Below are 23,217 nucleotides of genomic sequence, written 5' to 3'. Positions count from 1 at the left end.
ATGTTCATTTTATCTAGTAGTTTGTGATATTTTCGTTCATTTATAGTTAATTTCGAGCTCTTAAGAAAGAAATATCAATAATATTCTTACATATTCATTCATATTTATTACATAAAATTATTATATTCTAAATGTTTTTGTTAGCAACTTTCTCTTTATACTATATTTTCTCTACTTTCCTTCAAACTTCTCCTTCGTCAGTTTAACTTCTGTTGTGCCCCATTTTTTGAAAAAAATAAAATAACGAGTTATAAAAATAAATTTTGATTAATTTTGAGTGAAAATGAGTTTTTTGATTTTTAGAGAAGAAAGAAAAAGAAATGGGCCCAAAATGGGACTTAAAAAATGCGACGATTTGGGTCCAAAATAATAGTTTAAAAAGGTTTTTAAGAAAAAATAGGAGTCGCCACTTGGTATTGAGTTAAGGTGTACCAAGTCACCTTAAAATGAATTAAAAAATAGAGAAAACTCTTTTTTAGGATACTCCAAGTCTTCGAAAATGAGAAATAAGGGGCTCGGGAGTCACGGTTGAAGAAAGTGAAGGCAAAGATAAAATTCAAGGCACCCTTTTGACCAAACCAAGACTAAGTTGCGTGATTTAGTCGAAAATTTTCTTAATTTAACCTATAAAACTTATCACATTTAGATATTGCTATATGGATGCAAACCTAGATCTAATGGATATCGGGAGGGTCGAAATATCTTCTTCAAAGTTTTAATCGATGCAAATCAAGATGAGACTCGAAGAAAAGAAAATATATAAATATACGTGATCTAAAAAGAGGAATGCAACATAATGGGTACGGGGACTAAGATTCGTGATTCAATTTTCCTTTTTATAGAGGAGATACGAGCGTGCTAAGGCTAAGAAGCCATACTCATCCATTTCCCATATTTAAAGGATACTCCTTAACCTAATCAAGTAAATGCACTAACCTATTTCTAATTTTTCTTAAATGGAATGCAAGTCTCATGTTTCGCACATAGGGATAAGAGATATATATAGAGCAAATATCAAGCAAAATAGTAAAGATCTTAAAAAAGTAGAAAATATGCATGAAATGTAGTGCTTGTTACGCAAACACGATCTAGCGCGTGAACGGTCCCTAAGGGTGTAGCTTTGGACTAACCCATTTTTTCAAGTCGTCACTAGCGTTGGACTAGTGAGAAATCGGGGAGAATGGCCACAACTAGCGTTGGACTAGTGTGGTGACGTCATGTATTTAGTATAACTAAATAAATCATATAAAGCATAATTAAACAAGTAAACACATAATGCACATAGAGCACATAACACAGACATAATTTCTAGATGCAAAACCCTAATAAAAGCAAGTAAACACATAAGTACACAAGCATGCAAGCACACAAGTAAATAAAAACAAATAATGACCTAACTATTACATTCGGGGCCCTAACTACAATTTAAGGGGGGAAAGAATAAAATAATAAAATAATAACCTAACTATTACATTTATTTAACTAATTACACTTTTGATAAGAATTAAAACCTATCTATTACTTCTGCTGAAAAACCCTAGCAGGAGCATTCCCATCCGTTTCCCCCACGCTGAAAAGATGGTGAAGTACTCAAGGGAGCCCGATAACCCTACCAAGTCCTGCAAAGCTAGGGGATCTGATCTCCGTGTTCATTTCAAGAACACAAGGGAAACAGCGCATGCCATCAGGAAGCTGCCTTTAGCCAAGGCTAAGAGGTACTTGGAGGATGTTTTGGCCCATAAACAGGCAATTCCTTTTACACGTTTCGGTGGAGGTGTTGGCCGTACTGCTCAGGCCAAGAATAGGCATTCAAATGGACAGGGTCGCTGGCCTGTTAAATCTGCTAGATTCATTTTGGATTTGCTCAAGAATGCTGAAAGCAATGCAGAGGTGAAAGGCTTGGATGTGGATTCACTTTTCATTTCTCACATTCAGGTGAATCAAGCACAAAAACAAAGACGCCGCACATATCGTGCCCATGGAAGAATAAACCCCTACATGTCTTCCCCCTGCCATATTGAGTTGATTTTGTCTGAGAAGGAAGAGTCTGTGAAAAAGGAGCCTGAATCGCAGTTGGCCACAAGTAAATCTAGGAAGGCTTAAGCTTTATGTAATGGTGCTTTCATTAGCAATGCTTTTAGTCGATTCTACAAATTTTGAGGCATATTGTTACTTAATGCTATTGGAGGATGCAGACAAGTTTTGCTAGTGCTTAAATTCAAAATGTTCATTCAAAGACATACTTTGACTTGTAGAGACAGCTTTTTGTTCTTCTTAAATGTCGTGTGGCTTCTTTTTGGTTGGAAAAAAAAAAAAAAAACCTATCTATTACATAGGCTAACTAAATACATGTCTTGAGTACTTTGGGCAGCAATTCGAGAGGGTTGAAGACTTTTTTGCTGAATGATTTCTTAATAAAAGTTGTTCATGGGTGTTCAGAGATGGTGCAGAAAAAAATAAATCGCTCAAAACAATATAAATCAAGGGCCAAAACTGATCGGGACAGAGGCTGGTCGATCAGCCTGATCAAAAAATTTTCCAGCAGAAAAAATTTTCCTTCCTTTCCCTGGTTTCCTCTCGCTTTTCTTTCTTTTGCCTTTCATTTTCCTCTCTGATCCTCCCCAGACTCTCCCCAGGTTCTCCCTTTTTCTTGTTTCTTCCTTTACTCTTTCTTGTTTCTTTCTTTTCTTTCTCTTTTGCCGAAGCTTCTCCCGTTTTTTCTTCCTCTCCCCAAGCTCCCTTTTTCCTTCTGTTTTTCGTTCTTTTTTTTTCCCTCCCTTTTCTTCTATCTCTTCTCTTGTCCCCTTGCCTTCTATCTTCTTGTTTTCTCCTTTTTTTTTCCTCTTTTTCCTCTCGGTTTTTCCTCTTTCTTTTTTTTTCCCAAAGCTGCTTTCTCTCTCTCTCTTTTCTTGTGCCGCCAGCTTCCCCCTAGTTTTTCCTTAATCTTTTCCAGATTTTTCCCAATTCAACGGCTATCCTTGCCACCTAATCTCTTGTAATTGTGGTGGTGTGCAAAAAGACAAAAACACATGTCTAATACTCACTTAATCCACTTAGCTATTTTGCATGCATTCCACCTATTTTCTTGTTTTTTCTTTTACTTTTCAAGGCAAAAATTTAAAGTAAACAAAATGTTAAATTCCTTTTTGAGATTTTATTTTGAAAAAATTGAATTTGAAAAGATTAAGAAATTAATTTTTGTGAGAATTTTCTTTTTCCGAAAATTTAATGCAAAAAAATGTTTTAAAAACGATGAACCAAATTCAATAAAAATAGCTAACTATCATTTTGCAAACTTTGGTTAAATAAAAGTAAAAAATAAAAATAAAAACAAAAATAAAATAAAATAAAATAAAAATTTTGTTGTCTACAACTTCTTCTACCTCTATTTGGTCTTCCTATCTATAATTTTTTGCGTTTGTTTGGTTGAGTTCTCTCATATGTTTCCTAGCTAGTGACAATGTCTTATCTGCTGGAATTTCCTATTTAGAGTTTCTTCCCCCTAAATTCTTCTACTGAAAGTATTTCTTCTTCTAAGACTTTCTTGTGTGGAGTATTTCTTTAATTATGTTAGTTTTCTTGTTAAATCTAAGATTTCTTAAATATGTTTTGCCAAATTTAAACTGTCTTGGGCTTGAAGCATTAATTCACAACATAGTAGCAATTTTTGGTGCATCATTTTTAAAAGGGAAAATCGTTCAAAACGTCCCTCACATTTTGTAAAATGACTTTTTTCGTCCCTTACTTTTAAAAGTATAATTTTACGTCCTTTACAAATTCATATTGGTCAAATTTGATCATTGTTTAGGTTTCCAACTAGTTTTTGGTCGTAATTCATCACGTGCCTTATATGTGATCATTTTTTAGGGGCAAATTTGTCAAATTAAAATTTACAAAATCCGATCTATAGTCCCTTATGTTTCACAAAATGAATTGTTTCGTCCCTCACATTTCACAAAATAAATTTGTTCATCCCTCATATTTTGCAAAATGAATTTTTTCATTCCTCATTTACCATGTGTACAAATAGTTTTTTTTAAATTCATGTATATATCTATTTAATTTCACCTGAACAGTACGAATAACATGTAATATATCCCTATTTGATTTCACCTAAACAGACTAATTGTAATTGTACACATGCTATTCAATATATATACAAGGGTTTAAATCTAACAATTTTGTTTTAAACCCATATATATATATATATCTATTTGATTTCACCATGTGAATCTATTCAATATTTGTAGTCTTTTCTCTTTTGGTAATAATTCATTTATTGAGTTGTGTAATAAAACCATCTAATTAATCGGTTCTAACCCGAATTCTATAGTCATGCTAACAAATCATTTTAAAATTTGAAAGTGTCAATCACTTATTTCTTTTTGTCATACTTTTACTTTGTTTATTTTTTTGTTCAAATTTAATTCGATATAAACACTTGATAATATTTAGAATTAAATGTCTTCTTTGTTTTCAAATTTCGAGTAAAAGAAAAAAGAACACGAGTGAAAAACTAACAAATTTTTTTAAACCCCTGTATATATCTATTTAATTTCACCTGAATAGTATGTTCAGGCAAAATCAAATAGGGATATATTACATGTTATTCGTATTGTTCAGGTAAAATTAAATAGATATATATATATATATATATATGAGTTTAAAAAAAAAGTTATTTGTACACATGATCAATGAGCGATGAAAAAATTCATTTTGTGAAATATGAGAGATGAAACAATTCATTTTGTGAAATGTGAGGGACAAAAAAATTTATTTTGTGAAATGTAAAGGACTATGGATTGGATAATATAAATTTTGATTTGACAATTTTACCCTAAAACAATAATCATGTGCAAGGCACGTGGTAGATTTCGATCAAAAACTAATTGAAAATCTAGATAGGGACTAAATTTGACCAATGTGAATTTGTAAAGGACGTAAAAGTATGCTTTTAAAAGTGAGGGACGAAAAAAGTCATTTTACAAAATGTTAGAGACGTTTTGAACGATTTTCCCTTTTTAAAAATTTCCATAACAGGCTTCTGCTGTCAGCTTGTGATAATCTAATCAATCCCTCCATTTGAATTAGGAACACATTTTCATGTTTGTGCCTAACTCTCATTTTAAATATTGGATATTGCATATAATTTTTTGTAATCTCACACATTTCAAGCTGTAAATATAGTATATCCTTTCTCCAATCTCCATCTATTTTTGGATGGATATTAATTGAAAATTTGTATTTATCTAAACAAACATTTGAGTTTTCACAGTTTGTGCTGCAATAGTACTAATACTGTTCAATGCAAAATTTTCAATGATATAATGCAAATGCACCGAAAAGAAATTAATCGAGCAATATGTTCGGTAGCAAAATTTGTTTAAGAAAACTTTCTAATTAAACTTAGTGCTAAAAAGTTTAGAAGAAAATCTATAATCACAAGAATATAGTACATTTATACTATAGAATACTACTACGAATTCAAGAAAGTTTAATTAGTGTGAAAATATGTGTCAAATTTCCTTCAAAGCTACAAAATAATCTGTACACGATTACCAAATAATTTTCCGCTATTGCTATCTTCCACCGTGTGTCATGCATGTGGTTACTGATTATAGCCACCTCGGTTATAATTTTTGTGGACATAACCAGTGAAAATTTGATACAAAATTTGTGGTAGACATCGAATTTCTTGTGTCTACGAAGAACAAAACGTTGATAAGAGAAATTTTCCTCAAAAGAAGTTCATTTGCAGTTCAAAATTCTAAGATAGGCTTGGCTGACAGATGTCCTTGTAGATTGTCGTGTATATTGAGATTTCACATAGATAATCATGATAATATATGATGACATAAAGAAGTCACGAGGAGTAAAATAAAATAGATTGAAAAAAAGTATCATACTCTTAAATAAACCACATGATCTACCTAAAAATTTTCCCATCTATGAAACCTTTCTCCCATACAAAGGATTAGGTTCATCTCCATTAATTAAATAGGATTTTCTTTCCATTACACATAAATAATTGTAATTATAATATTATGTTTAAAAATTAAACTATCCATAATATATTTCTCCACTTGTTTAATGTATATATGAAAGTTAAAATTAAATTGATTAAATATTACCATTAGATCAAACTTTAAAGCTTTTATCCCAATTTTGACCTATCTTGTACAGTCCAAATATTTCGTGCAAATTTAATAACAAAACGTTCATAGATGAGTTTGGTTTTTAAGTATGTTGATCTACTTGTGGAAATAAAACTATTGACCTAATCAGATTAGTTTGTAAAAATTTATTTGTATAGAATGAACCTAGGACCTTCAACAGTCGTACTCGTACTAGGTTATCCTATATATATGACGTATTGACTTAATCATCCCCTCTGCAAAATGCACGTTTGTGGTTCTGATTTATTGGAATTTCTATGGTAAAAAGAGATTAAAAAAAAAAGTATAAGAAGAGAGCACCATTACTAGTCAAAGACATGATCATATTCCTTGCTCATATTCCTTGTATCCCTTCTCCAATGGTTCTATGGTGCTTCTAAACCCCAGAAAAAGCTACCACCATCCCCACCAAAGCTCCCAATTATTGGCAATCTTCACCAACTTGGCCTGTTTCCACACCGCTCCCTCCAATAATTGTCAATAAAATATGGTCTGCTCATGCTGCTTCATCTGGGAAGCAAGCCAGTGCTGGTTGCCTCGTCCTCTGATACTGCAGCTCGCCAGATCATGAAAACCCATGATTTATTCTTTGTGAACAGGCCTGAATCGAGCATCGCAGATAGACTTTTTCACGGAAGCAAGGACGTAGCTTTTTCGCCATATGGTGAGTATTGGAGACGAGTCTTGAGATTTGCACTTTAACGCATTGGATTTTTAGTCACTATTATCTTGGTCCTTATGTTTTGGCTCACTTTTAAACGTCAGCTCACATGTTATCTAAATTGTCATTAACCCAAAAAACTTATTTTATTTTTACCATTTTATATAGTACTATTACATGCCATAATATTTAAATATCTAAACTAACTTTAAATATCATTGTTTTTTATTAAATTTAATCATTTTTTATACTTACAATTACTGTATCATGAATTTTTACCATGTTTTGAATACTATTATTATCACTATATAGTTTCTCTATGATTTTGGTGTATTTATTTGTATTATAAAAATATTTATTTGAAATTTTTATAATATATTTATCTATTCTTATCTATTAAAAATTTAAATTTTGTGGGGCCTACATCCCACGGGACTTTCACCCAAATAAAATGTTTTTCCAACGTCTTCGCCTTTTAAAAAAAATGATTTCAACATGTCGGAGAAGAAGAGACGTCACTCATGATCGAGAAGATCAGCCGAACTTGTTCTTCCTCAGCTGTAAACTCAAGTCACATGTTTTTAACTCTCACAAACGATATAATCTGCAGGGTTGCCTTGGGGAGGAAGTATAGTGAGGAAGAAAATGGGAGGAAATGTATGGAGTATCTGAGGGTATTTGTTGAGTCACTGGGTATTTTTGATGTAGGAAACTATATTTCTTGGCTTGCGTGGGTTAATCGCTTCAATGGTTTGGACTCTAAAGTGGAGAAATCAGTTAAACAGATCGATGGATTTCTTGAGGGTGTGATAGAAGAGCACATTAAAAAGGGGAAAGGTGAGGCTGAAAGTGACTGTACTACGGAGGCAAGATGCCAAGACTTTGTGGATAACTTGATTGAGATTAAAAAGGAAAACACGATGGGCTTTGCTCTTGACAGAGATGCTATGAAAGCTATTATCCTGGTAAAATTCTCTTCCCATCTCTTTACACTGGTAGTAAACCTTTGGGATTGAGGGAAGTATGATTGATGTTGGTATACACATATGGTCGTTTTATTTCCATTTTTTAAATTTGGTATACACTTATATCACTGAATTGGTATGCGCAAGTCATATTTATGTTAGCTATATTAGTATAAATCGAATTATGGAAGAAACCAACAACTGTACCACACCTACATCACAATCGAATTTGCCCCAAACCTTAAATCTTTTACCTGTCTTAATCACTCAAGTGTATTGAGTTCAGCCTTACCAGACCCCGACTTATAAAAGGCCAATTGACACCCCTAATCCTAAGACTCATATAACCTTCAAGAGTTTTGAAGGTTGTGAGTGTGGGTGTTAATTGAGTTTTGTCAGACAAGCTTTGACAAATCTGAGTTCAACTCATTTAAATATTCATATACATGTTTGAATCCAAGCTTAGCCTATTAAACCTTGCAGGCTATTTATTGGACTATGAGTAGAGTTGCAAACGAATCGAGCCACTCGCGAATAATTCGAATCCGAGTTCGGTCAACATCGAACTAGAGTCGAGATCAAACTGATCAAGTCGAACTCAAACTCAAAAATACTAAACTCATTAGTTCACGAGTTGATTTGAGGTCGATTATATATATACATATATATATATATATATTATTTTAATAATAAAATTACATGTATATTCCTAATATTTTATTATTTATTAAGAAAAATTATTATTTTATTCATTTTTAAAATAAAATAATTATTTTTTTAAGCTCGAATTTAGAGATTTTGGATTCAAATCTCCCTTCTCACTCTTCCTGTGTTTAAAGAAAATTAAAAAGAAAACAAAAAAAGCATGACTCCCGCGAGGTATAATCAGATTCATCTTGAAGTAGTCCAAGACGGCAGCAAAAATGACATAAGTTGGTAGCCGCTAAAGGTATTGGCTATCTAAACATTACGATATTTGAAGCTAATTTTTTTTATGCGTGATTAATTAACTATTGTAGTATGTAATTTTGGGTCCTGCAACTACATAAATAAACGAAATGATATAAAAATTACGCATGTTGTCTTTTATTCAACTTTGGGGGATAAAAACGCTTTTTTTTTTTTGGGGGGGGGGGGGGGGGTGGGCGGTGTGAAAGAGACATAGTCAAATAAAGAGACATAGTCAAATAATTCCACATCCTTCTTCAATATAGTCCAAGACATTAGCAAAATTGGCATAAATCGTATTGCATTGGCTTTTGGCTATCTAAATAATAGACAAGAGAGATGATATAAACAATGACGCATTACTGTCTCTGTTTCAACTTTGGGCAAAAAGCCAAGTTCTTTCCTAATGATTTGTTGAAAGATATATAGCTACAGAATATTTTAGGACAAACTGGCGCCAGATGCTCTGTCATCATCTGAAAGCTACTTTTTGGCTTTTCGTGGTTGAATATTAGGTAAGCTTTCCAATCCAAATAAAGTTTCAATTGTGAATTTGGCATTGTTGTTTGTGTCTAATGCTCAATATCTAGATTAATTAACATCGGCACTTTAGGCGGTAGAATTACACATATAAAGTTTGACAGTTAAGTTCACTAATGCAATCAATAAAAGGTAATTTGGTTTTATATACTATTAGTTTTCATTACTTTTTAGATATTGTTATTGTCCCATTTTTTACAATCTCTAAGATGGTCATAATGGTTTGTCCATTCTATTTATGTTTATTAGGACTAATTTTCATAAATACTACAAGCAATACCTGCATTGTAGGTGTGGTAGTTATTAAGAATTTAAACTAATTACCAATAGAAGATAATAATAGATTCCTTAATGTACTAATTTAATCTACATAATAATTTTCTTTATAGAGAAGGCAAATACTAGAAGCTATTTACCCTTCATACTACAACATTGTTTTATGAAATAATCTTTATTGTACTAACAATGTATACACTATCCGGTCTACATATATAAAAACTAATCTTAATTTAAATTTGAAATTTAAATTTTACACAGGTCACATAGATTCAAACTAGGTACTGTATTCATTGAATTTATATCGGTCGTTGATGGGATCAGGCACTAACAGTTGCACGAGTAACTATTTTAGGAGGTTGAATTCATAGGCACTAACAATTGCATGAGGATCTATTTTAGAAGGTTGAATTCTAAGAGTTGTCTTCTTTAAAAAGGGGAAGGGGCAGTATAACCATTTCTAAACAGTATAATCCTTATACGGTATAAGAAGGAGTTAGGGTTTGAGTGCTGACTTTGTTTCCTTCTACTGGAGAAAGCAAAATATCCTTTTCTATTCTTTATTCTGAGACATTAGTTGCAGATAGTTGCATAAGTACTATTAAGCTCTCCTTAAATACTACTAAGTACTATTAAGAAGTTGGGTTTTCACTCATTGGTAGGAAATACTTCGTGTAGGGGTATCCCGTATTGTTGAATAGAGCACCCACTCTAGGCATATGGGCATTCCAGCCTGTTTTAGTAGAAGGGGGTGCTATTTCTTCTGCCTCTTCATGGATATATAGTGTTCGGCCATTAAACTGCAATTTCAATCAATTTACTTATTCATTCTCGGCATAACCATTACCTTAGTTACTCCTCCATGGTGAACGAATGGCTATGGTTGTTTCTCTCTTGTGCTTTCGTTAGGCTTCGTACATATCACGGGTTTCTAAGATCAAATTAACTTCTTTTGTGATGTTTGGGCATAGGTGTGGCTTCTCCTTATAATTGAGGTGAGTTCATTGATGATTTTATGAGTACAAAAGCTGTCCAAGTATTGATCCGATTGCTAGGATTCGAGTATGGTGAAATATCTTCCATTACTTTCATTTTAGTGAAGTCGAAGGGATCGATTTCTCAAATTCCTAGGGTTTTCAAGCTGACAATTTTGAAAACCAACTTCAAATCAAGGCTTTGAAGATATTGATGGGGAATCTGTGCCATAAACCTTAATTCATGAAGCACATCAAGGGGCAAATTCTTTATTGATTTGGCGTCATCTATTTCTCTTAGGGTGCGTTTGATAGAACTAAAATTTGAAATTTAAATCCATTAAATTATTGAATTGTTAATATTAAATCAAATATATTTGAGTGTATATCACATTCAATGATACGTGAATAACTTATCATTTATTTTTGGGAGCAAGTTTTGTAGAAAATTAAGTATCACTTAATTAATTTAGATGTTTAATTTTTTGTTATCAAATACGTCTGTATATATTAAGATCCGAATCCATTAAGTTTACGGTAAATTTTATATACACTTTCAGTGTATACACTATCACGGTTGGATGGATGATACATAAGAAATTCAAAATTTGCACATGTGTCATATATCTAATGGTGATAATGTATATATTGACAGTGCATATAAGATTAATCTTTAAGTTTAAGTGTTAAATTGAATTATCAAACAGGACCTTAATTTCTTAGTTATTTAGTTGATTGTGTTAAGAATAAATTGGGCCAACTTGCATGTAACTTGGAACCACATAGTTGTTGTTTTAATTGAGTTGGTTTGGGCCTTTTAGGTTAGTAAAATAATTTGGCCAGTTTAAAACTTAAGTTGGGACTTAATTAGTTAGTTCTTAGTTGGTTAATTAAGTAGTTAAGTCTTGGCCCATTTGGATTTGTACTTTGGCTATAAATTAGTTAGTTCTTGGTTGGTTAATCAAGTAGTTAAGTCTTGGCCCATTTGGATTTGTACGTTGGCTATGAATAGCCAAACTCTTTGCTTTGATTAATAGAGACAATAGAGAGAACGAATTTTCCAGCATTAAACATGTGTGTTTCCCTCTTGGCTTCTTTGTGAGCTATCCTTGAACACCTTAGAGTGGTTTTAAAATGCTTATTGACTTATCAATCAAGTAGTTATCTTGATTGTGGCGTAGTCTACTGATCAAATGTTCTTGAGCCATTTCTTGAGCATTTTGATTTTTGTTACCTAAATCTTGATATTGATTCTAGATCCTTGCGGATTGTGGTGCTACGAGTTATGTCTGATATTAGAGTTAGTTGAAGGTATCAAAGTTATATCCCATTTAGTTTTCTTGTTTGCATCTTTGTCGTTCTTATTCTAGGGTTTTGTGTTTTGAGTTAAAAAAAAGTTATTGTTCATTCGTGGTACTGTTCATCTGTGTTATTGTCCATCTCGAAAAAAAAATTCTGTTCAAAATGCTTCTTGGAAATCCAAAGTTCTTGCCTAGGGTTTCTTCGTGAGTCTTGTTGAATCTTGGATTGTGTGAGCTGTTCGCACTTGATACTTGAAACCCTAAACTTTGGTTTTTGAAGTTCTTGAAATTTTGGGGAAATCTTGGCTGTTCATGTTCGTTTCTTGAATCTTTCTTGAGTTTCTTGAATTTCTTGATTAAATTCCGGAAGTTCTTGAAGATCTTAATACAATCTTTAAGGTTTCTTGAATTCTTGTGCTCAAACTTTTCGAATCTTGAAATTCTTGAAACCTTGAAAATTTGGGGCTTGTCTTTTACTGGTTTCGTCACAAGGTTGGTGGCGTTCGTATCAAGTTTATTGCTCTTTTTTTTTTGGGTATTTTTTGGTTTACAAAGAATAGATTTACATATACGTCTGCAAATAATCTTGTAACTAGAATTCCACTATTTAATCTGAATTTAGTATGTGAGGCTGAATTTATTCTCTAAACCTAGCTTTATTGCATATATATTGAATAAGGTTAGTAATTTCATCATTGGACTCAGAATTTGTCAAATGCAGTTGCTTTGACGTGATTATATGAACACTAGGCTCTAATTGTGCTCTAAAATTAGTTATCTTCAGGCTTTTGATTGTGTCTCTTTCCTCATTACTTTTTGGGATTCAGGGTTCATCAATTGTGCATGTTTTGGGTTTCTGAGTTGGTTTTCCATTTTCACTTTTATGATTTTAAATGCAAAAAATGTTGGTTCCTACAAAATTTGTGATTCATTTATGTGATAAACTAATTTTGTTTCTATAATATATTGTTATTTCTTTCACAAAAAGTCGTAGTTTGAATGCTTTTCAATTAGTTGATTTGTCAAATAGGTTGAAAATATTCATCCTACTTTTTTCAGAATCGTTTGGCTTTCTCTTCTTTTGTTATGAATTTCTTTTAATTTGTTATTCAGCAAAAGGTTTGTTTTCTAATTTTTTTTTTTGCTTTGTGTTATTTGTTTGAAACGTTACAGAAGCTTGGTTGTTTGTAGTTGTTTACTTGTTCCTGATCGAAGAATTCCTGCAGGCACATAGAATCGATCGTAATAATAAATTACTTGGAGTATTTCAGGGTCAAACTCGCATGAACGAGTTAATTTTCTACTTTATTTATTCTAACAAAAATAAAAAAAAAGTTGAACTCAAAGTGTGTCTTAATCACTACTCAAAAATGATTCAAAAGAATCAAGGTAAACCTTTGAAAACATTCAAGAAAATTACAATAAACCAACAATAGTTGAATAATGATTAATTAAAAGTCTACTAACAAAAGTTCTAATGACATCTATTTATAGGCGAAAAACATCTGAAACCGAAAAGGAAAGAAATATCAAGAAAATGAGAAGACAGCAAAAAATCTTCTTGTTGGCCAATGCTGGATCCAACGCTAGATCAGAGGCTCTCCAAGCCAGAGCCGCGTCGGATTGAAGTGAAACAGCTTCAAAATCCTGCAATTCCAAACGATACTGGATGATCCATTCATAGTACAGTAGTTTTTTTTTTTGGTGTGCATACGGATTCTTCTTGTCCAAATTTTGTTCTTGCAAGTCTTTTTGGTTCCTGGATGATGTTTCACAATTTAAAGTTTATTTCCACGCCTCTTTATTGCCTTACTCTATTTTTATTAATTTAATTAGGAATTCATCAAAACTGATTATAATGATTGGTTAGAATGTAATCCAATAGATCTAATACAAAGATAATGCGAAAGATTTTCTCAAGCCGCTACCAGTCAAAGAAAAAAGAGTGATTTTTTTTTTCCATTTCCATGTTGTGTAAAAGATTAGGCAATAAAAATTTCATTCTATAATCAGGATAGAAATTGGAGCAAACTATACTACTAGAAAATTTGAGTGAAAATGAAAAAGATTGAGAAAAAAAAAAGGAAAAGGGAAGCAACTTGGGTGAGGAGTCCTTGATTAAGGCCAAATTGAAGAATTAGTTTTGAGTTCAAATCTCTTCCTTCCTTCCTGCTTCTCAAGTTTCACCCTTTTTCTACTGAATTTTTTTTTTTTTTAAAAAAGCAACTTGAGTTTAAACATATGATAATGATGAATTTAGTACTTGGCATAGATTTAGACCACATTTGAGGTTGCAATACTTTTGGTTAAAAAAGCATTTTTATGTGATAAAAGTACTATTAAGGCATTTTGTAAACATTATCCCATAAAATTAGGAGTAGGGCTTTTGGTGTTAAAAGCACTTTTAGCAAAATATCAAAATTTGGTGCTTTTAGACTAGCTTTTGTGATTTAAAAAATAAAATATTAAATTTAATCATTTTATCTTATATTATGAACTAAATAAAGAGATAAATACATTTAAAAATTTTTAAATTACACATTGTTTAATAGAATCAGTACTTATGGAACTATATTTCAAACAATATATTTAAAAGCACTTAAAAAATCGAAGGGGAAAAATCTAACAAAATCTACAAAGAACATTTGATCATTAAGCAACTAAGGGAAAAAATCTACAAAAAAAAAGGAAAAATACTAAAGGAAGTAGAAGACAATAACAAGCAAGATTCTTATCAAATTTAAATATCTTGGAGAGGCTAGCTATCAATATTTTGACTATTTGCTTCTAGCTCCACTTGTTTTTTTTGTCAATTATTCAAGCGTTCAACTGTGACGTTCTCTAGTATTGTGGACTGCCAGAACACCAATCTGGAAAGAAGAGGTTGCAGGTCCTGACTTCGCTTGCGTGCCATCTGTTTGTAGACTTGGTGGTGGGCGTGAGACGAGTCTTGGTCCTCGTTCCCACCGCAATCTATTTTGCAAAATGGATTTTTTATGGATCAAGTGAATAATTCATGCAAATCCATCAATTCAATTGGGTTGAAATCGTTATCGATCTAAAGTCATTACCCTTTATACAAATCCATTTAAACTTGCTTTGTATGGACTCCATTTTGCCACATCTATCGTGCAATCTAAAGTCATTACCCTTTATACAAATCCATTTAAACTTGCTTTGTATGGATTCCATTTTGCCACATCTATCGTGCAGGATGACTTGTTAAGTTTTCACTCAAGTCATGCAATGATCCATAAATTGTGCATCTTGGCCTAAATAAAAAATGCGGTGGTTATCCATCACAATCTAAAATTAGAAGTTGAAGCACGAAACAAAAAATGTAAAGGGAGAAGCAATTAGAGAGCAATTAAGGTATCCAAAAGTGAAAACTGCAGCTTGATTGGATGGTGGATAATATCCTAGTAGGAATGCCGAGCTTATGTGAGGTGCTTCAATTGTTACAAATCTGTACTATATATAAAAGTGCTTTGAATGATTTATTGATGGGTGTTTTTTTTTTTTTTTTAACTTTTTTGATTTATCTAATATGCCTTTTAAGACAATTTTCCTACATATGCCCTTAATTTCCTGTTGAAATACTAATACCATCCACTTGGGAGTTGAAATACTAATACCATCCACTTGGGAGTAGGATGCTATGTCTCTAACTATGTTAGACTTTGAGGCTAGTGGTTGTCATTTTGTAAATAGAAATGACTCAAGTGCTGCAAATAATAACAAATCAGCCATCTAAGAAGAAAATAAGATATTTTGTAATAGAAATGACTCACACTATTTTGGTCTATATGCATACGAAAAGCATGTCAAATGAAGAACACAAGAAAGAGTTTAAGTATATGTGGAATTACAAAAGATACAAATAGAAAGCTCTAATAAAAATGAGCAGAAAAGTCACATTGATTATTTCGTGATTGAATTTGTGTGCATGCATGCTGTGATTCTTTTGAATATTCTTTTCCATTCTAGCCAAAGAAAAATAATAAAAAAAAAGTTTTGCATAGCAAATGAGTTGAGTCTATATGATAATTTATGATATTTCACACCTACTTTTATGAGAAGAAAAGACTGCTTTTTCCATAACAACTTTGAAAGGCAAAGGCTGCTTTTTTTCCATAAGAACTTTCAAAAGAAAAGGTTGTTTTTTCCAGTAAGAACTTTCAAAATGTTTGAAGTAAAACAAACGAAAGCCAAAAAAATCCAACATGTCATACGAATCAAACGAACCTGATGTAATAAAGGTAAGAGTAAAATAAATGAAACAATTTGCTCACAAACCTCAATTGAAGAAAAATCTTTCCTCTTCAATTTTTGTTCTAAGTACATAACAATCATCCCACAAGGTTATCAATTATGGCATAGCTTTTAGTATAATTGTATTTGATTACTATGACCAAAGAAAGAGCTAGACAATAACTATTGTCATTTCATAGTTATACTCATATGACAATTAGAATTGAGCACTCATTCTCATACAACAAAAAGCATGGTCGTGAACGTGAGCACTCATTCTTTTTAGTTATTCCTTTCTATATAATGGTTAGAAAACATTTTTAATCTTAAACTCACTTTCAATCTGTTTTGTAAAACCTGACTTCGTAACAAGAAGATTCTGACAGCCTCCAGTCCATATACGGTGCCCCCTAATTACAACAAAAAAATTTCTGATAGCCCTGACCATCTAGATGAATTGGACTTGGAATTTTCTATTCAATGTGAACGAATGGCTGTGGTTGTTTCTCTCTTGTGCTTTTGTTAGGCTTCGTATATATCACGGGTTTCTAAGATCAAATTAACTTCTTTTGTGATGTTTGGGCGCAGGTGTGGCTTCTCTTTATAATTGAGGTGTGTTCATTGATGATTTTATGAGCACAAAAGCTGTCCAAGTGTTGATCCGATTGCTAGGATTCGAGTATGGTGAAATGTCTTCCATTACTTTCATTTTAGTGAAGTCAAAGGGATCAATTTCTCAAATTCTCAGGGTTTTCAAGCTGACGATTTTGCAAACCAAGCTTCAAATCAAGGCTTTGAAGATATTGATGGGGAATCTGCGCCACAAACCTTAATTCATGAAGCAGATCAAGGAGCAGATTCTTTACTGATTTGGCGTCGTCTATTTCTCTTAGGGTGCGTTTGATGAAACTAAAATTTGAAATTTGAATCCATTAAGTTATTGAATTGTTAAGTATTAAATCAAATATATTTGAATGTATATCACATTCAGTGATAAGTGAATAGCTTATCACTTATTTTCGAGAGCAAGTTTTGTCTAGAAAATTCAGTATCACTTAATTAATTTAGATGTTTAATTTTTTGTTATCAAATACATCTGAACATATTAAGATCCGAATCCATTAATTTTAGAGTAAATCTTATATGCACTTTCAGTGTATACACTATCATGATTGGATGGATGACTTATAAGCAAATTTTGAATTTCAAATTCAAAATTTGCACATGTGTCGTATATCTAATGGTGATAGTGTATATAAGATTAATTTTTAAGTTTAAGTGTTGAATTGTGTTATCAAATAGGACCTTAATTTGTGTTAAGAATAAATTGGGCCAACTTGCGTGTAACTTGCAACCACATAGTTGTTGTTTTAATTGAGTTGTTTTGGGCCTTTGAGGTTAGTAAAATAATTTGGCCAGTTTAAAACTTAAGTTGGGCCTTAATTAGTTAGTTCTTAGTTGGTTAATTAAGTAGTTAAGTCTTGGCCTATTTGGATTTGTATTTCGGCTATAAATAGTCGAACTCTTTGCTTTGATTAATAAAGACAATATCGAGAGAATGAATTTTCCAGCATTATGATAAGTGACTAATTTACGTAATAATTGTATGATATTTTATATTATTTTTAGTCACTTTAGTTATATTATTGGAAGAAAATGAATCATTTTGGCTATAATTGGTGAAAAATGCTTTTATTTATTTTAATTCCTAAAATGTATTGAGTTGATTGCAAAATCATGATTATAGACTATATTCTCATTCCCACCGTTAAATACCAAATACCATACATTATTTTCCTCCCATACAGAAATACCCTACCATATTTACATATCTACATCTATATAAATTCTTGAAGGGTTTCTTAGTGACAGCCTTTCTAGAAGTCCAAAATCTCAATTCCTTTTTTGTAGATCTTTTATTTATTTTAATTCCTAAAATGTAATGAGTTGATTGCAAAATCATGATTATAGACTATATTCTCATTCCCACCGTTAAATACCAAATACCATACATTATTTTCCTCCCATACAGAAATACCCTACCATATTTACATATCTACATCTATATAAATTCTTGAAGGGTTTCTTGGTGACAGCCTTTCTAGAAGTCCAAAATCTCAATTCCTTTTTTGTAGATCTTTTATTTATTTTAATTCCTAAAATGTAATGAGTTGATTGCAAAATCATGATTTTAGACTATATTCTCATTCCCACCGTTAAATACCAAATACCATACATTATTTTCCTCCCATACAGAAATACCCTACCATATTTACATATCTACATCTATATAAATTCTTGAAGGGTTTCTTAGTGACAGCCTTTCTAGAAGTCCAAAATCTCAATTCCTTTTTCGTAGATCTTTTATTTATTTTAATTCCTAAAATGTAATGAGTTGATTGCAAAATCATGATTTTAGACTATATTCTCATCATTTCAAAATTTAAATTATTTCAAATCTTAACAACTTGATGATACACAGACTTTAAAATTTGAGAGGAAAAAGGAATTTTCTGATCCACATATATTTTTGGTTATGTATTTACCCTAATATAAAATTACTATTACTATTGTGAATTCATTTTTCTTTATCTCCAAGATCCATTTTGATTTCTACTCTATATAAATTGCAGAATTTTTAGTTAGAAGCCTTGTTAAACCTCCAAAATCTCAATTCCTCTTTCGTAGATCTTGTATTTATTTTTAATTCCTAAAATGCAACGTCAATTCCTTTTTTTTTTATCAATATATTCTTATCATATATGTCTAATTAAAAGAGCTACATAAGATATCTTCTGTAGAATTGAGCACTCATTCGCATACAACAAAAAACATTCGCATGAACGTGAGCACTCATTCTTTTTAGTTATTCCTTTCTATGTAATGGGTAGAAAACATTTTTAATCTTAAACTCACTTTCAATCTGTTTTGTAAAACCTGACTTCGTAAAAAGAATATTCTGACAGCCTCCAGTCCATATACGGTGCACCCTAATTATAACAAAAAAAATTCTGATAGCCATCTAGATGAATTGGACTTGGAATTTTCTATTCAACGTTCAACTGTCTGGAGTTAAGTTTCAATTGAATCCCAGATAATAGCCAAAAATTTAGGCAGCAATTTAAGCCAAATCAGTTAGGGCAAATGAGATATTTTACTCAAGGGAAGTTCATTCGCAATTCGAAAGTTAGGCACATGTAGATTGTGACGTATTCAAAAGTCAAACCATGACGATGTATTGAAATTTCACGTAGATATTCATAAGTACATAAAAAAGTCACGAGGAGCAAGATAAAATGGTATGAAAAAGACTATCAAACTCTTAAATAAACCACATGATCTACCTAAAAATTTTCCTATCTATGAAACCTTTCTCACATACAAAGAATTAAGCTCCTCTCCATTAACTGAAAAGGATTATAATGTATATACAAAAATAAAAATTAAATTGATTAAATTTTACCATTAGATTAAACTTTAAAACTTTTATCGTAATTTTGACCTATTTTGTGCTGTCCAAATATTTTGTTCAAATTTAATGACATAGATAAGTTTGATTTTTAATTGCGTTGATCTACTTGTGAAAATAAAACTATTCGCATAAACATATTACTTTGTAAAAATTTATTTGTATAGATATAAATATATAGAAGATTCCAATATCACTGCTCAAAAAATGAACCACCCGAGGACCGTCAATGGTCGTACTCGTACAACGGTGCCCTAAATGATGTATTGACTTAATCATCCCCTCTGGTCCTGATTTATTGGATTTTCTATGGTAAAAGAGCTTGAAAAACTAGTATAAAAAGAGAACACCATCACAGCCAAATGCATGCTCATATACCACATGGCTTTGATCAATCTTGATCTTTCATTTTTCTCAATTTTTTCCTTGCTCATATTCCTTCTATCCCTTCTCAAATGGTTCTATGCTGCTTCTAAACCCCAGAAAAAGTTACCACCATCTCCACCAAAGCTCCCAATTATTGGCAATCTTCACCAGCTTGGCCAGTTTCCACATCGCTCCCTCCAATCACTGTCAAGAAAATATGGTCCACTCGTGCTGCTTGAACTGGGAAGCAAGCCAATGCTGGTTGTCTCTTCCTCTGATGCAGCTTGCCAGATCTTGAAAACCCATGATTTATCCTTTGCAAGCAGGCCTAAATCGAGCATCCCAGATAAACTCTTTTACGGAAGCAAGGACATAGCTTTTGCGCCATATGGCGAGTATTGGAGACAACTAAAAAGCATTTCTATGCTTCATCTTTTGAGTAACAAAAGGATTCAGTCTTTTCAACATGTCAGAGAAGAAGAGACGTCACTCATGATCGAGAAGATCAGCCGAATGTGTTCTTCCACAGCTGTAAACTTAAGTGACATGTTTTTAATTCTCACAAATGATATAATCTGTAGGGTTGCCTTGGGGAGGAAGTATAGTGAGGAAGAAAATGGGAGGAAAAGTATGGAGAATTTGAAGGTGTTTGGTGAGTTACTGGGTATTTTTGATGTAGGAAACTATATTCCTTCGCTTGCATGGGTTAATCGCTTCAATGGCTTGGATTCTAAAGTGAAGAAAACGGTTAAACAGATTGATGGATTTCTGGAGGGTGTGATAGAAGAGCACATGAATAAGAGGAAAGGAAAGGCTGAAAGCGACTCTACTACTGAGGAAAGATGCCAAGACTTTGTAGATATCTTGATTGAGATTAATGAGGAAAAGACTATGGGCTTTGCTCTTGAGCGAGATGCCATGAAAGCTATCATCCTGGTAAATTTCTCTCTACATCTCTTTGCATTGGTAATAAATCTTTGGGATCGAGGCAAGTATGGTTGATTTTGGTGTGGTTGCATACGGTCATTTTATTCTTATTTTTTAAATTTGGTATATACTTATATCAGTAAATTGGAGTACGCAAGTGATATTTATATAAGTTATATTAGCATAAATCAAATTATGTAGGAAATCAATAGTCGTACAACAAATAAATCACAACCGAACTTGCATCAAATTCTAAATTTTTTACCAGTTTTAACCACCAAACATATAAATATTCAGGTTTGTTGAGTTAAGCCTTATGAAGCCTGGATTGATGAGTGAATGGAGTAATAATTGGGTTTTGTCAATCGAGATTTGACAAACCTAAACTCAACCCATTTAAATATTCATATATACGTTAGAACTATAAAAGCTCACAAACCTTAGGCTCTTTATTGGACTATGAGCCAGCCCAAGCTAGCTTATATTTATTGATTTTAAAATCATTCCATTGATAAAGTTTGATTACTACATGGTTTTGAATAAAGTTGGATTGGTACACAATAGAAATAAAGGTTATTGCCATCGTATAATCCAAACATGTTCTAATGCAACACTTTCTTTGATTCCATTATTTAGGATGTCTTTGGTGCTGGATCTGATACAACACATTCAGTTATGGATTGGGGAATGTCAGAACTTCTAAAGAACCCCAAAGTCTTGCATAAATTGCAGGCTGAGGTAAGAGATGTGACTCAAGGAAAACCAGAAATAACTCGAGCTGATATGGAGAAAATGCGGTACTTAAAAGCAGTGATTAAAGAAACTATGCGACTTCATACTCCAGTTCCATTACTGGGTCCTAAAGAATCGAATCAAGACGTCAAAATAATGGGGTATGATGTACCAAAGAACACGCAGGTACTTGTGAATGCTTGGGCAATTGCAAGAGATCCATTGTTGTGGGAGAACCCTGAAGAATTTCGACCTGAGAGGTTTTTGGGTTCGAGTGTAGATTTTCATGGTTTGAACTTTGAGTTAATTCCGTTTGGTGCCGGACGAAGAGTTTGCCCGGGTATTAACTTCGCCATGTCAGTAACTGAACTTGCATTGGCAAAACTGGTCAACAAATTTAACTTTACATCACCCGATGGAATCAATCCAAACGAGTTGGACATGACCGAATCATTTGGTATCACAGTCCACAGAAAATTTCCTCTGCATGCCATTGCCACACCATATTCTTGCTAATGTCTTTGTTTATGATGTTTCAGCTTTACTTTGTTTCATTTCTAGTGAAGTTCTTGCAAGTAACTTATAGACTATAGTGATGGGTTATTGTATACTATGTCCTAAGGATACGGAAGAAGGGGTGGGTTTGGCGTTATCTTGTTTGCACGATGTAACTATAGCTAATAATGCTAGTTAAGTTATATACAATTCACTCTGATAATGTTGGAATTTCATAGTAGTTTAGTCCCTCTTTTTGGTGTGCTTATCATGGGGGTTTTTTTTTTTTTTTGAATGGCAGCCCAAAAATTTTATTAGAAACAAACCAAATAAGAGGGGGACATCAACCTTACCTCATATAGTACATGATAAACCTCACATAGTACATGATAAAATGACCAATTAAGAACATTGACAAGCAATCCTACATCTAAGAAAAGACGGAAAAGGTAACTTGTCCAATCTATACTCTCTCCTCGGAGAGCAGATCCTCTGTCCAATTTTTTGTGTCCAATTTCCTGTCCAATGTGAAACTACGTAGTTTCACTTATTACATCTGCTGATGTGGCAACTAAAAATAGGTGGCTGTTTGACTGCCTTATACTTCTTTTTCTTTCTTCTTTTTTGGATTTCCTTTGTTTACACAACTTTGTTACAATTCCTAAAATCCTATTGCTACTGTTATAATTCCCAAAACCTGTTGCCACCATTTTTTGCCTAGAAGACAGAAGGAAGTTCTTCAACAAAGCAATTTTTAACAAGGAAGAAATGAAATGCATTTGGACATTGAAACACTCACGGTGAGAATTTTTAGATGCACTCAAAGTTCATCCCCCATCATACACTAAAGATTGATGTTATCGAACAAACTTCGCTTTCATGTAGTGGTGACGTTGGCAACAAGAAATATGTAGTGGTTTTGCTTTGGAGGAATTCACGGTGAATGAAAATTATTTGACAGGCCGTTAGAAGGAAAAAGAAGTATAAGGCAGCCAAACAGCCACCTATTTTTAGTTGCCACATCAGCAGATGTAATAAGTGAAATTACGTAGTTTCACATTGGATAGGAAATTGGACACAAAAAATTGGACAGAGGATCTGCTCTCCCTCGCCATCATCGGTAAATCAGCTACTCA

The 23,217-nt window shown here is 32.5% G+C and overlaps 3 protein-coding genes across 5 annotated transcripts; all 3 read left to right on the top strand.

The window, feature by feature from the left end:
- Positions 1-1,527: 1,527 nt before the first annotated feature.
- On the top strand, positions 1,528-2,301 carry LOC113765235 (60S ribosomal protein L17-2-like). Its single transcript, XM_027309345.1, has one exon. The coding sequence runs from the start codon at positions 1,579-1,581 to the stop codon at positions 2,101-2,103; it is 525 nt and encodes a 174-aa protein (XP_027165146.1). The 5' UTR covers positions 1,528-1,578; the 3' UTR covers positions 2,104-2,301.
- A 4,269-nt stretch (positions 2,302-6,570) lies between these two features.
- Positions 6,571-16,994, top strand: LOC113766985 (cytochrome P450 71A4-like). Of its 3 annotated transcripts, none has more exons than XM_027311145.1 (3): positions 6,571-6,840; positions 7,546-7,802; positions 16,681-16,994. In XM_027311145.1, exons 1-3 carry the CDS (start codon positions 6,675-6,677, stop codon positions 16,726-16,728), a joined length of 471 nt encoding a protein of 156 aa, XP_027166946.1. In that variant the 5' UTR covers positions 6,571-6,674; the 3' UTR covers positions 16,729-16,994. The 3 variants fall into 3 exon arrangements, with proteins under 3 accessions (XP_027166946.1, XP_027166947.1, XP_027166948.1); XM_027311146.1 differs by lacking the exon at positions 16,681-16,994 and adding an exon at positions 14,703-14,890; XM_027311147.1 differs by lacking the exon at positions 16,681-16,994 and adding an exon at positions 13,336-13,552.
- Positions 16,995-19,942: 2,948 nt separating this feature from the next.
- Positions 19,943-22,317, top strand: LOC113766270 (cytochrome P450 71A2-like). Its single transcript, XM_027310479.1, has 2 exons — positions 19,943-20,863; positions 21,491-22,317. Exons 1-2 carry the CDS (start codon positions 19,943-19,945, stop codon positions 22,100-22,102), a joined length of 1,533 nt encoding a protein of 510 aa, XP_027166280.1. The 3' UTR covers positions 22,103-22,317.
- Positions 22,318-23,217: the final 900 nt, after the last annotated feature.

The sequence above is a fragment of the Coffea eugenioides genome, chromosome 3, assembly GCF_003713205.1.
Source record: "Coffea eugenioides isolate CCC68of chromosome 3, Ceug_1.0, whole genome shotgun sequence".
Taxonomy (NCBI): domain Eukaryota; kingdom Viridiplantae; phylum Streptophyta; class Magnoliopsida; order Gentianales; family Rubiaceae; genus Coffea; species Coffea eugenioides.
Note: the sequence above shows the minus strand (reverse complement) of the source record. Positions and strands in the feature narration are given on the sequence as shown.